The following is a 14732-nucleotide window of genomic DNA, read 5'->3' as shown; positions in this document are numbered from 1 at the left end:
GTTTATTTATTTTTAGAGAGAGAGAAAGAGACAGAATGCAAGTGGGGGAAGGTCAGAGAGGGAGACACAGAATCTGAAGCAGGCTCTAGGCTCTGAACTGTTAACACAGAGCCTGATGTGCGGGGCTTGAACTCACGAACCGTGAGATCGTGACCTGAGCTGAAGTCAGATGCTTAACCAACTGAGCCCCCCAGGTGCCCCATAAATAAACTTAAAAAAAAAAGTTAAAAAATTAAAAGACTCATAAAAAGTAACAAAATTATTCTAACGTTCATAAAATTTATCCCCAACTCTCACCACATTGTGATAAATCAAAGAAAATGCGTAAAGTCATATATAAGTTTCCAAATTTTTCCATGATACACTCACAAAATTACCAACACATAAAAAACCAATGTTAGTAAATATTCTTTTTGACAAGTTCCTCTAAAGTGCCCTTGTGGGGTAACTAGACTTTCTATGACTTTTCTCCCCAACCAGGTTAACTTCTTAAAGTTCCTCATCCTTTACCTCTTCATATGTTCACAGTCCTTATACAGAACTCTCAGTGCACATGGTCAGTGCTCAGTACAGATCTGTTGAATAAATGTTTATCCCATTTGTAAGGCCTTTCCCTATTAACCATAGGCCATGTGTGTGACTCAGGTCATTAATATATTCTGCTTCATAGTTGTCAGATATGACAGCATTAGCTAATTATCATCTATAGTTTTTTGTATCAGAAGAGCCAATGATTGAGAAATAACTTGGCTGTTTTCGGCTTTCTTGAAATCCATGAGACCATACAAAAAAGATTGGTAGAGGGGCGCCTGGGTGGCTCAGTTGGTTGAGCATCTGACTCTTGATTTAGACTCAGGTCATTATCTCACGGTTTGTGAGTTCAAGCCCCACATCAGGCTCTGTGCTGACAGTGCAAAGCCTGCTTGGAATTCTGTCTCCCTTGTTCTCTGCCTCTCCCCAACTTGCACGTGCGTGCTCTCTCAAAATAAATAAAAATAAACTTGAATATAAAAATATAAATATCTGAATGAATAAAAAAATAATTGTGAATTTTACTGGGCAGATCTAGCCATCTTTCTAGATAAGAGTCGTACTAAATAAAATTATGTTTGGGGCATCTGGCTCAGTCAGTTAAGTGTCTGACTCTTGATTACTCCTCAGGTCATGATCTCAGGGTTTGTGGGGTCGAGCCCCCAGTTGGGCTCTGTGCTGGGCATGGAGGCTGCTTAAGATTCTCTCTCTCTCTCCCTCTGCCCCTCCCCCATCGCTATGTGTGGGCATGAACTCTCTCTCTCTCAAAATAAATAAACATTTAAACATTTATCTTAAGTACTGGGTCCAACAATAACATTTAACATATAACATTTAAAATGTTACAGAACATTTAAGTTTATCATATATTAACGTACTAAATATAAGCTTATGAGTTACAATTTTAAAAATACCCATTTTATGGTATGTAATAACTTTTAAAAATGTTTTGTGGGGCTCCTGGGTGGCTTAGTCAGTTAAGCATCTGACTCTGTTTTGGCTTAGGTCATGATCTCATGGTTTCATGAATTTGACCTCATATTGGGCTCTGAACTGACAGTGCAGAGCCTGCTTGAGATTTTCTCTCTCTCCCTCCCTCTGCCTCTCCCCCACTCACACTTTCTCTGTCTCTCTAAAAAATGAATTAAAGAATTTTTTGCAATGTTTTGCAAGTTTCATCTTTTTATATTACATACTGTAATATATTGAGTCATAGATGTAGGTGTCAAAACTTAAGTTTTCTTCTAAAACTCTCTACAGAAAACTATGATTGAATATACCATTATCTTTTAAATTATCCTTGAATATACTACCATACTTACCTTGGACATAAATAATATTCTATTCAAATCCAAACCAAGATGAACCCATCTCTTTTCTTTTAAAAAAATTTTTTTAATGTTTGTTTATTTTTTGAGAGAGTGCACATGCACACAAGTGGGGGAGGGGCAGAGAGAGAGGGAGACACAGAATCTGAAGCAGGCTCCAGGCTCTGAGCTATCAACACAGAGCCCAAAGCGGGGCTTGAACTCACAAACTGTGAGATTATGACCTGAGCTGAAGTCAAACGCTTAACGAATGAACCACCCAGGGGCTCCTTTTTTCTTTTTTTAAATGTTAACACTTTAAATATTCCAGATTCTTACTTCCCTTATTGTGTAAGAATGACAAATGGTTGTGTGTGTGTGTGTTCTTTTTTTTCTTGAGCCTCTCTCTAGTGACCTGGGCAGTTTGCATGGTTTGCCAGGGAACCACAGTCCCCTGATTTCTGCCAGAACTTCCCATGTGGCCACTGTCCTCAGACAGCTCTTGGAGCTTGTGGATAAGCACTGGAATGGCTCTGGCTCCCTCCTCCTTAACAAGAAGTTTCTTGGTAAGTGAATGCATTTTCAGCTTCTGGAGAAGGACTCAGACCTTGGTTCCTCTCTATGTTTCTATAAAAGCCACCAAGCCCCCTTAAGTTGCAAGGAAAAATGTTCTCATGAGCCCTTACTAAAATTTCTCAGTGGCATGGTAATTGACAAATCTGTATTTTTTCTCATAATCTTCCCTGTTGGTTTTATCAACACTCTTCCCTTACGTACTAATTGTTTTGTCCCTTCTGTGACTTTTTTGGTAATCTCTGGGTAATATGTAGAGCAACAAGATATAAAACAGCATGGTAGTGTTAATGATTACAAAAGGATTTTATGATCCTTGGGACAGTGAATACAACAAAAATTGGGTTTGATCATCAGAATTCTGAGATGCCTGTTGAAATGTTATGATTTGAAAAATTTGAATGAGTAAATGACTTGGACTCTTTCCAGGGCTTCTTTTTTAGGAACTTGGGGGAAAAAGTCATTCTGCAAATGTTGCCCCAAGTGTTTATTTGTTGCTTAATGGAAGAAGAGTTCAAGGAGCTTTTGTTGGTGGTAAACATTTAGGAAAAAGTAGAAACTTTAAAGTTGTTTGGGCTTAATTTTTCTAATTTAAATGTCTAAAGGGACATATAGGAAAAAAGTTACTTTCTTTCCCACATTGGCTCTTTGCTCTCATTTTGTAGGAAATTATCCTCAGGAGCCACTCATCATTGACTAGAGAATAGCATAGGGTATTGAGGGTCTACTCATGAGGGTCTACTATTGTTTCTCCACAGAGGACATGGGATAGAATTTCTTATCCATTATGAAACACCTCTTACAGCCACTTACTAAATTATATTTTTTAATTTTTTCAAGTTTATTCATTTTGAGAGAGAGCACAATCAGGGGAGGGCTGGGGGTGGGGGAGAGAATCCCAAGCAGGCTCCATGCTGTCAGCACAGAGCCTGATGCGGGGCTCAGTCCCATGAACCATGAGATCATGACCTGAGCCAAAATCAAGAGTCGGACGTTTAACCGACTGAGCCACCCAGGCACCCCTAAATTCTTGTCAAAAGGAAATATTAGATTGTGTTTGTCCTACAGAGCTGGTAGTTATTGATTAGGAATTCTATGCTTCAGTTTTTAAGATTGGCCCGTGTGCCCAACCTGAATTTTTGGCAGGTCCTGCCCGAGATTTACTTCTGACTTTGGTAGTCCCTGCTCCTTCCCAGCAGTGGTGTCACTCGCATCCTGAAGACACATCAAAAACCTTCCACAGCAGAGAGATGGAACTGAAGGAGGCCGGGCAGGTGGTCCCTAATGACATGGTATGCCTCACTCATCTTCCTTTCCTACTCTTCCTTTACTAGAAAAGAACAGAGCAACAAGACTAGAGCAGCTTTGTGCCATAAAGGTCATCACCATGGACCTAGATGTTCCTGAACCAAAATACAGAGAAGTCAGTCTGGGAAAATCAGGAACACAAAACTTTTTGCTAGCATAGGGACAACTTGGAAGTTCTGCAGGGATAACTCCCTACTCCTAGCCCTATTCCAAAAATTCTAAAGAAAGACTTGGAAAAAGGGGGAAAAATGACCCTAGAATGAAAATACTTAGGTTCATACTTTGGAAGATTATGGTTTAATTCTAATGAGGGAAGATAGATGTCTTGGGGGATTGTCTTTCCTCCCTTCTGATGGAACAGAGAGTCCTGAACCGGGAGCCCTTCCTAGAGCATCAGGCTGTTGACTTTGGGAAATGAAGAAGGGACTTATATCCTTAGGCTTTCCCCCGCTTTTCTTAACATCAGAGAATTTTCACATACCAAATTGAGTTTCTAGAAACTTTAGATAAGTGACTCAGAATGCTGGCCACTGGTCAAAAGAAGCCCTTGTTCTGTAAGAGTAGTGGATAACTTACAGGAAAGATTGCAACTCCAAGTAGTGCTCATGTTTACCAGTGAATTAAAATTCTAACGAGAAAGAGATATGCTGACCTCCATTCAGTTCATCACTAAACAGAGAAAAGTGTCTTTTAGTCTTCTAAAAGCACTCCTCAGAATTTCAGATTCTTAATGTACTTGTATTTTGTTTTCTGATCTAAAGGAAAGTTTGAAGCAAAAACTGGTCAGAGTGCTAGAGGAAAACCTCATTTTGTCAGAAAAAATCCAGCAGTTGGAGGAAGGTGCTGCCACCTCGATTGTGAGTGGGCACCAGCCCCACACTTATGGTGAGTTCAGGAAAGCAACATATGGTGTGTTTATAGATGACCCATTTAATTAGCTTCATCATCTAGAGGTCACATGGAACCAATCATCTTGCCTCAGAGAGCTGTAATGCAAGTGGCTTGAGTTACCTTATGAAGCTGTCAGTGTAAAGCAAGTGCAGATGTTATTATTTTTTTTTAACGTTTATTTATTTTTGAGACAGAGAGAGACAGAGCATGAACGGGGGAGGGTCAGAGAGAGGGAGATACAGAATCTGGAACAGGCTCCAGGCTCTGAGCTGTCAGCGCAGAGCCCAACCCGGGGCTCGAACTCACAGACCACGAGATCATGACCTGAGCCGAAGTCGGCCGTTTAACCGACTGAGCCACCCAGGCGCCCCTATCATTTTTGATATTGACACTTTCTGATTATAGAAGAAGATCATGTTCTATGAACACCTGCCTGGCTCAGTCAGTAGAGCATGCCATCTTGATCTTGGGGTTGTGCGTTCCAGCCCCACACTGGGTATAGAGATTTACTTAAAAAAAAAAAAAAAAAAAGATCATGTTCTTTATAGAAAGACTGAAAAATATAAGAAAAATATAACCCCATTATCCTGAAATAACTGCCACTTTTATTTTTCATATATTTTCTTTCACCATACCCATATACATATATTTTTTCAACTTAAAATTAAATTTTGTGAGGGGCAGCTGGCTGGCTCAGTTGGTAGAATATGGTACTCTTGATATTGGGGTTGTGAGTTTGAGCCCCACGTTGGGTGTAGAGATTACTTAAAAATAAAATCTTGAAAAAGATAAATAAAATTTGTGACTTGATTTTTTTTTAGTTTATTTACTTGGAGAGGGTGGGGGAGGAGCAGAGAGAGGGAGAGAGAGAATCCCAAGCAGGCTCAGCACTGTCAGTGAAGAACCTGATGCACGGCTTAAACTCACAAACTGTGAGATCATGACCTGAGCCAAATTCCAGAGTTGGTTGCTTAACCAACTGAGCCACCCAGGCACCGCAGTGACTTGATGTTTTAAAAACTAAATTACATGCAATAAAATGCACACATTTTAAGTTTGATGAGTTTTGACAAATACATACACTCTTTTAATTTCATCCCAATCAAAATATAGAATATTTCTGTTTCTCCAGAAAGTTCCCTGAGACCCTTGTGCAGTGAGTTTCCCCTACTCTACGCTAGGCAATTACCAATCTGATTTTTACATCCTAATATTTTTAATTTAATAGCAAAGGCATTTCATATAATATCACATAAATAATTCTAAAGAATTTCCAAACATTCAGAAGACTTGAAATGAAATGCTTGAATGAAGACCTGAGTGGAAATGCTTCTCTGAAATTGTCTCTTCCCTTCTGATGGAGCTGAGAGTCTTAATATTCATGCTATGATAAATAGTGCAGCTGTTTATGTACATAAATTTCACACTGTTTTCCTAGGAGACATTCCTAGAAGTAGAATTAGTAGGTCAAAATATGTGGACATTTTTGAGGTTTTTGTTGCATATTATCAAATCACTCCCAAGCAAGGTTATTTCACATCAGCAGTGAGTGTATTTACATGCCATTTTCACTCCATCCTTGCCCACACTCGGGGTTTTTTTGTGTATTTTTTTCTTTTTTTTCCATTGTGATAAGGGAAAATTAATATCTCACTGACATCTTGATTTGTACTACTTTATTATTAGCATAGTTTAGACCATAATTTTATTTTTTAAATATTTTTTGAGGGGGTGGGTAGAGAGAGAGAGAATACCATGAGGTGCAGAGAGAGGGAGAGAGAGTGCAGAGCCCTGAGTGGGGCTCGAGCTCACAAACCATGAGATCATGACCTGAGCCAAAGTCAGATGCTTAAGCTACTGAGCCACCCAGGTGGCCCAGGCCAGTATCTTAGATAAAGTCTACCCTTGACATTAAACCTCTAGCTCAGCACCCCTAAGCAAACATTATGGGCATTTGGATTTATATGAGGAACTTGATATGGAAGTCTGCACAGAATTTCTAGAATTGAAACTCATCACTGTCTGATTCTCTCAAGCCTGAATAATTGAGATTTCTCCACTTACCTGTTCTGAAAATAAACAGATGCTCACTAGATACCTACTTTCAATCACCCATGAGACCCAGTACTGTATTTTACCTTACTGGTGATAAATAAAGCTATTGCAGCCCTATTTTCCACCTTCTGGAACGTTGCCACTCAAAGGGTGAGTCATAGATCAGAAATATTAGCTTCACCTGGGAGCTTAGACATGTAGAATATTGGACTTCATCTCAGACCTACTGAATCAGAATCTGTTTTTAACAAGATCCCCAGGTGTAAGTATATTAATATTTAAGAAGTACTGTTCTAGAAGACTGACTTCCTTAGGACCAGAGTTCCTGCGCTTTTACCTACTTCATTAAAAAAAACCCAAAACCCTTTTTTTTTTTAATGTTTTTTTTGAAAGACAGAGTGCGAGTGGGGGAGGGACAGAGAGAGGGAGACACAGAATCTGAAGCAGGCTCTGGGCTCTGAGCTGTTAGCACAGAGCTCGATGGGGGGCTCAAACTCATGAACTGAGAGATCATGACCTGAGCCGAAGTTGGATGCTTAACCGACTAAGCCACCCAGGTACCCCATCTACTTCATTTTTGCAGGCAGTGGTAACATAGTTGGGGACCTAGGTATGAATGTCTTGACTACAAATTCAGTTTCTGTAAGTGCTCAGTGCCTGTAAGCACTATATGCCTGACACAGTTCTAGATGTTTTCACATATACTATAGAGAGTGAAGGATATACATGCATTCACAAACTAAAATGGAGAATACAGAGATACCTAATATGTGTTAACTATGCTAAGTGAGGATTGGATCCTCACAACAGTGGTGGGGTAGGGTTATTGCTCTAGTGAAACTCAGAAAAATAAACTAACATGGGGTGCCTGGGTGGCTCAGTCGGTTAAGCGTCTGACTTCAGCTCAGGTCATGATCTCACGGTCTGTGAGTTTGAGCCCCGCGTTGGGCTCTGTGCTGACAGCTCAGAGCCTGGAGCCCGTTTCAGATTCTGTGTCTCCCTCTCTCTCTGACCTTCCCCCGTTCATGCTCTGTCTCTCTCTGTCTCAAAAATAAATAAACATTAAAAAGAAAAGAAAAGAAAAATAAACTAACATGCAATATTAAATGGTTGAATTTTAATTCAGGTTGGATACTCCAACCACTGTATCTGCTGTCTCTAAGGGAGGGAATAGTGAATGGAGTGTGGAGGTGCGTGCAGAATTGGGGCCCCTAATTCTTTAAGATGTCCACCTGATTGCTTAAGCTCTGCTCAAAGATAGTGGCTTGGAATCTTGTTCACATCTGGCTCCTGTACCCTTTGCAGATGATCTTCTGCGCAAAAACCAACAGCTGACCATGCAGGTGGCTTGCCTCAACCAGGAACTTGCCCAGCTGAAAAAGCTGGAGGAGACAGTGGCCCTTCTCCATGAAAGTCAAAGGTAGGAGAAGGTCTATCTAGCTCACTTCTAGAAGCCAATATTTACTTTCCTTTAACTGTTTTGTCTTATTTGATAAGTAATACCTATATACTTTTCAAATTAACTTCATTCTGTGTGTAATCTCATGTATCTAGACGTATCTGTGTGTAAACTTCCTGTATTCCAGGACACACAAGAGACTAAAGATCTTTGCTGGCTTTAGTAGGTCACAACACCTCAATAATAAGTAGTTTCTCACTGGATCCAATAGGGCCCAGGTTTGAGTCAGCTAGCTTTCCTTGGTCACTATGTGCCCCTAAAACCAGCCATCTGTCTCTTCTGGAAAATGCCTGCCTCCTAATGCTCTCAGAAGAGACATCAAGCACTTAGGAAGAGTGGTTGAATGTCCAATATATGTGTTCTCTTCAGAGCTGCTCAACAGTATCAGCCTCTTCAAAGAACAGTACCCTCAGCATGCCAGCTAGACAAATCAGAAGAGGCCTCAAGTCTTTTGGTACATTTACAGAAGTTCTTGACATTTTCATTTGCAGAACACCTTCACTATGACTTTCAATGAAGTTTAAATATAAGAACTCCATCCCCAAACCTTTGTCCCCAAACTTCACTTCCTGAGTAGCTAGTGAATTAGGATAGCTTCATATTCAGAGGATTAGACCCAGACCCATTCTAGATGGCTTTTTTTAACTTTCCGTTATAGTTATTTCAATACATACAAAGGTAGAGGAAGTAGAATCAAATCATCCTTCTCAAACTGGGGTATTAGAATCACCTGAAAAACTTGTTGAAATGCAGATTCCTGGGTCCCTACCCCCAGAGTTTCTGATTCAGCAGGTCTGGGTTGGGGACAGAGAATTTACATTCTAATAAGTTTCCAGGTGATGCTGTTGTTGTTGATTTGGGGATCACATTTTGAGAACAATAGGGTATATCTCAAAGTGATGTACAAATTGCTATATCTTAAAGTAAATCTTCTGTGGAGGACACCTGGGTGGATCAGTCCATTAAGTACGACTTCGGCTCAGGTCATGATCTCATGGTTTGTGAGTTAGAGCCCCGCGTCAGGCTCTGTGCTGACAGCTCAGAGCCTGGAGCCTGTTTCAGATTCTGTGTCTCCCTTTCTCTCTGCCCCTCCCCGTTCACGCTCTGTCTCTCGCTCTCTCTCTCTCAAAAATAAATATTAAGGGGCTCCTGGGTGGCTCAGTCAGTTGAGCGTCTGACTTCGGCTCAGGTCACGATCTCACGGTTTGTGGGTTTGAGCCCCGTGTCAGGCTCTGTGCTGACAGCTTGGAGCCTGGAGCCTGCTTCAGATTCTGTGTCTCCCTCTCTCTCTGCCCCTCTCCTGCTCATGCTCTGTCTCTCTCTGTCTCTCAAAAGTGAATAAAGATTTTTAAAAAGTTTTAAAATAAAATAAATAAACATTAAAATATTTTTGAAAGAAATAATTCTGCATGTTGTTAAACCATCAATTCAATATATAGCTTTAATTTGTTTCATTTTGCTTTTGATTCATAAGCAATTTTCAAATTATTTTTATTTAATCTTGTTTTATTTTTTTTTAACATTTATTTATTTTTGAGAGACAGAAAGAGACAGAGCATGGGCAGGGGAGGGACAGAGAGAGAGGAAGACAGAATCCGAAGCAGGTTCCAGACTCTGAGCTGTTAGCACCGAGTCCGACACAGGGCTCAAACTCACAAACTATGAGATCATGACCTGAGCCGAAGTCAGACTCTTAACCGACTAAAGCACCCAGGCACCGCAATCTTGTTTTATAATTATGTAAAACATTTACACGGTTCCAAAGTCAAATCTACAAAATAAGATAAATTCAGACAAATATAAAAATTAGGCATAGTGTTGTTTTAACTTTTATCTTAGAAATCAGTTCACAGTAGTGTATAGAGTTAGTTCTCATTCATTTTTATAACTGCATAGGACTAGGACTCCACTCTGCATTTATTTAATTAGTCCTCTATTGACAGACATTTAGATTGATAGTATTTTTGCTATTATAAACAGTGTTGCAATGAATAGCATTGTGCATGCATTTTTTTTTTTTTTTGGCTAGTCTCTGATAGCTTTTAATATTACATAGTAATACAGAGCTCAAGAATACAGTCATGACTAACACCATTAGTTAATTAATATCCTGCAAACGCAGGATAGATTAGAAGAAGTAGAAGTTAAGATCTGGGGATAGAAATTGGAGGCCTGGTCAGGTGCCAATCTTCCAGTGCTTCTACTTACCTCATCATGAAAGTGCTTTAGAAAGGATAGAACAATCACTATATAAAATGTGAACTATGTTATTGCTACAGTCAGTCTGGAACATAATCAAACAGAACTGTAATGAAGAAAGAAACTGTCAGCCTGCCTCTAAAATAACCCACTCATAAATCGGTCAGTTCTTTCTATTTAAAGATGTTACTTCATTTTATATTTGTCTTTAGTAAACATCTCAGGTCTGAATGGCATCTACTTTGTTTTTACGATTTCATGACTGTCTTTCCCCGCCTCCCCACCCGTGCCTCAGATCCCTGGTGGTAACTAATGAGTATCTGCTGCAGCAGCTGAATAAAGAGCAAAAAGGTTATTCTGGGAAAGCACTCCTGCCTCCTGAGAAGAGTCATCATTTGGGGAGATCGTCACCCTTTGGGAAAAGGACGCTGTCTTCCTCCTCACCAGTGGCACATGACACGGGTCAGTATCTAATACAGAGTGTTTCAGACTCTGTTCCAGAGCCTAGTTTATGGAGCTAGCGCTAAACACCTTCTCTGTGGCTTCCCTCTCAGCCCCAGGGGGGTGTCACTAGTGTCATTGCCACTAGTATGGTAGTATTTACCCAAAAAATTAAGAGAAAATCTTATTCTGATTACATTGTATTGGTCCTTTTTATTTCTCTTTTTATCTCCTCCCATCAAGTCTTTCTTCCTGCCCTCAGAAATAGTTGGCACTTAATCCTAGGCATCATATCACATAGAAACATTTGGTTAAAAATGTCTTGGCACCTGTGCCTGGGTGGCTCAGTTGGTTAAGCATCTGGCTCGTGGTTTCAGCTCAGGTCATGATCTCACAGCTCGTGAGTTCAAGCCCCACATCAGCCTCCATGCTGATAGTGCAGAGCCTGCTTGGGATTCTCTTTCTCTGCCTCTCCTCTGTTTGCTCTCTCTCTCGCAACCAACAGTTTAGTTGAGGAGATGAGCAAAACTCATGTGATGAAGCTCAAAGATTGGTATTGGTATGAAACAGGTCTAAATTCAAGCCCAGGGGTGCCTGAGTGGCTCAATTAAGTGTCTGACTCTCAATTTCAACTCAGGTCATGATCTCACAGGTTGAGAGTTCGAGCCCTGCATCTGGCTCTCTGCTGTCAGCACAGAGCCCACTTCGAATCCTCTGTCCCCCTCTCTCTCTACCCCTTCCCCGCTCGCGCTCTCTCTCAAAACAAACATTAAAAAATATTTAAATACATACATACATACATACACACATGCCCAAAAATGCCCTAGAGAGAGAGGAGGGGAGGCAGAGGAAGGAATTCCCACTCTGGGGAATTGGAGAAGGCATCAGTGAGGACTTGTTGTTTGAGTGGAAGCTTGAAGAATGAGTACCATGGTAACAGAGGGGGTAGGCAGAGTCCCCCAGGCCAAGAATGCAGAGTAAAAGAGTCTGGAGCCCCTAGAGGGATTGTAGGGCAGGGAAGATGTGGGAGGAAATGTGCTGGGAGAATATATTAAATAGGGGAGCTGTCATAGTCTGGGAGGTGTAGTGTCAAGAAATGTCCTCTTAAAGAAATGATCTTTTTAAAAAATTTTATTTAAAAATTAATAATTTAATAAATTAAATTTAATTTATGATGAGTAGGAGCTAGGCTGCATGACTCCTTGAAGATTTTAGATTAGGAAAGCAAAGGAGTGACATTTGTGTTTGAGAAACTTTCTCTATAAGAGGAATGGATTGAGGACCATGTGGAGTAGGGGAGGACCAACGAAGAGTTAGAGATAAAAGAGAAGACTGGTGTGATCCAGACCAGAGATAAAGCTTCCGAATGTTAGCTCTGGGCTCACTTTACACATGAGTACCTTGCCTTTCAGACCTGAGACACAATGTTTCTTTTAATCCTGTTTAGTCGGGCATTTAAAAATCAGTGGTAGGGGTGCCTGGGTGGCTCAGTCAGTTAAGTGTCTGACTTCAGCTCAGGTCATGATCTTGCGGTTCATGGGTTCGAGTCCTGCATCAGGCTCTGTGCTGACAGCTCCAACTTAGAGCCTGGAGCCTGCTTCAGATTCTGTGTCTCCCTCTCTCTCTGCCCCTCCCTTGCTCACACACTCTCTCTCAAAAGTAAATATTTTTAAAAATTTTTTAATCAATGGTAAAGATAATGAAAGTGATTCTGCTTCAGGGTCACCCAGATAGCTAGCTAATGTTGCTGGAGCATGTAAAGGGCGAAGGACTGTCAGCCTAACTCCATGTTGTGCTTCTCTTCATCTCCAGGGTCATGTCAGAGAGAGAGACAGGTGGGAAGATTACACACTTATTTGCTCCTCTGACCCAGGTACTCTTCAGGGAAGGCAAGCTATTGCCACAGTAATGAGACATGAAGATCACAACCAAGTTCACACACTTCTGAGTTATAAATAAAATCCACAGGCCTCTGAATTTTATGGGGGTTCCCAAAAGGAGAATGTAGAGAGGAGCCCTAAGTTTCTTTGAGTTGCATGTCTTTGTAGAACCTAAAGTGAGCTCATACTCTGTGGAAATAGTAAAACAACCCACTTTCCTACTTTTCTAGGCCTGTCTTGGCTCTGTTGAAAGGCCTCCAACAAGTCTAAGCCTTACCCAGGTAGGGTAGCCTCAGCCAGTAGCCCTATAGCCCTGAGTTGTCATATTTCAGCGTCCCAGCACAGTACACAGGCCAACTTACTGGGCTAAACCATTGAGGGAAAAATAATGAATTTTCCCTCCAACTCCAGCTCTCCCTTTCTTGCCCTATGAATGTCTAATAATGCCAGACCCAGAACCTATTCAGGGTACCTCTAAGGAGGAGCAAACTGAGTCAGTCACCTTCTACCCTATTTTCTATTGTCACTGAAAGTGGCTGGCCCTGCCCCTCTCTAGGGTTGCTGGCTACTTCTGGGAAAGTCAGCTGTTTCTTAATTTCCCTATGTGGCCCTTGGTCTAGAAGGCAGGGGCAAGAATTGGTGGTGTCAAAGAAAGGGGCATAGAGTTGTTGCCCTGTGGGGCTAAGTGAGCTCAACATGGAGTGGGTGGAGTTTCTGGGCTCAGCCTGTTCTCTCTCTGGGCTGCTCTAAGCCACATTGCCAGCAGCTGAGCTGCTGCTCCCCTATACATTGGATAGTATTCTCACCTGAGCTTAATAACCTGGATCAAATTGCAATACAGTTAAATTCTTTTTCACTATGAGGATATTTTAGTAAATGAAGGCCAGAAGGATTTGGATTTCACTCTTACTGTGCTCACTTAAGTTCACAATTCAGCAAATTCTACAGGGCTGGAGGAATCATTCCTGTTACTGTTTGCTGGTGGGAGAAGTAAAGCTCTCTGAAACTCTTCCCTGGGCAATGCAAAGCAACATAGTCAACTGAGTCAGGAGGAGCCCACAGCTGTCAGCTGTTAGGCAAGGCTCTGCTGTGGCCAGGTGCTGACCTCCACTTTCTAATTCCCACCTTGTCTCTGCAGTGTTCCTACCCCAAACCATACTATTCCTCTCCAACCCCACTCAAGGGACTCTGCCTGGGGCAGGGACATCCCAGAACAGCCTGTGGGATGAGGGAATGAACCCTTGTACTGCTTTGCCACCTTATCTGGATCAGAAAAAAAAGGTATTTGTGAGTATTTGTTAAGCCTTTTCTAGAACCCTTGGGAGCTGCCCACTCCTGGGCAGGCCCTAAGTCCCATCCAGTCTGCTTGTCAGCAGGAAAGAAGGAGAGTTGGCCCCAAAGCCTTGGGGTTGGGAATAGCTATGGCCTAACAACCAGGGCCTCACAGAAGAAAAAATGTTGATCTGGAAACTTCCAGGAGTCCTCAAGGACCAGAGATTTCTCTCCCTCCTCACATCATGGGATGTTGAACAGATGGGAGGGAATCAGCAAGAAGCCCCTTCACTGTTGGACACCCTGCTCACATGCCAAAGGTTGGTGTTGGATGCCAGGCTCTATCACTGGCCATGGAACCCCATTTTTGGAAATCACTGTTGGGGACTGCTGTGTTAGAAAGAGCCTGGCCTGGGAGGCAAGAGGCATGGTTCTTGGCTCTGTTCTGCAAAATTCCCCTCACTCTCTGGGCCTCAGTTTCCTCAGCTATAAAATTATGGAGTTGGACTATCCACTCTTGAAGGTTCTTGCTGCTCCTGCATTATCTGGTATTCTGAGCTGGACCCCAGAAATGACTTACCTTGGTAGCCCCATCAAGTTGAGGACCTGTCAGCAGGCTTAGACTTGAGGCCTGGCACTGGACCCTGCCCAGCACCTTGGCCAGGCCTAGTCTGCTGTCTCATTCCTCTCTCCTAGAGAGGCCAAGACTGAGCCCTAATTGCAGGAGAGCAAGATATGATGTTAGGATTGTGGGTCAGGGCTGAGGTGAAAGGCCTTATATTTCCCTAAGAAGCATCCTCAGGTAATTTGGCTTTG

At 41.8% G+C, this 14732-nt stretch overlaps 1 protein-coding gene across 1 annotated transcript in view; it reads left to right on the top strand.

The window, feature by feature from the left end:
* LRRC36 (leucine rich repeat containing 36) overlaps window positions 1–10957 on the top strand; it is a 50047-nt gene extending 39090 nt beyond the window's left edge. Inside the window, exons 10-14 of the mRNA XM_015068449.3 lie at window positions 2239–2404; window positions 3558–3703; window positions 4481–4604; window positions 7971–8085; window positions 10619–10957. Of these exons, the coding sequence (XP_014923935.1) occupies window positions 2239–2404; window positions 3558–3703; window positions 4481–4604; window positions 7971–8085; window positions 10619–10844 (777 nt within the window). The 3' untranslated portion in view covers window positions 10845–10957. The remainder of the gene's footprint in view (window positions 1–2238; window positions 2405–3557; window positions 3704–4480; window positions 4605–7970; window positions 8086–10618) is intronic.
* Window positions 10958–14732: the final 3775 nt, after the last annotated feature.

The sequence above is a fragment of the Acinonyx jubatus genome, chromosome E2, assembly GCF_027475565.1.
Source record: "Acinonyx jubatus isolate Ajub_Pintada_27869175 chromosome E2, VMU_Ajub_asm_v1.0, whole genome shotgun sequence".
Taxonomy (NCBI): Eukaryota; Metazoa; Chordata; class Mammalia; order Carnivora; family Felidae; genus Acinonyx; species Acinonyx jubatus.
This window is presented reverse-complemented; position numbering and strand designations above follow the sequence as displayed.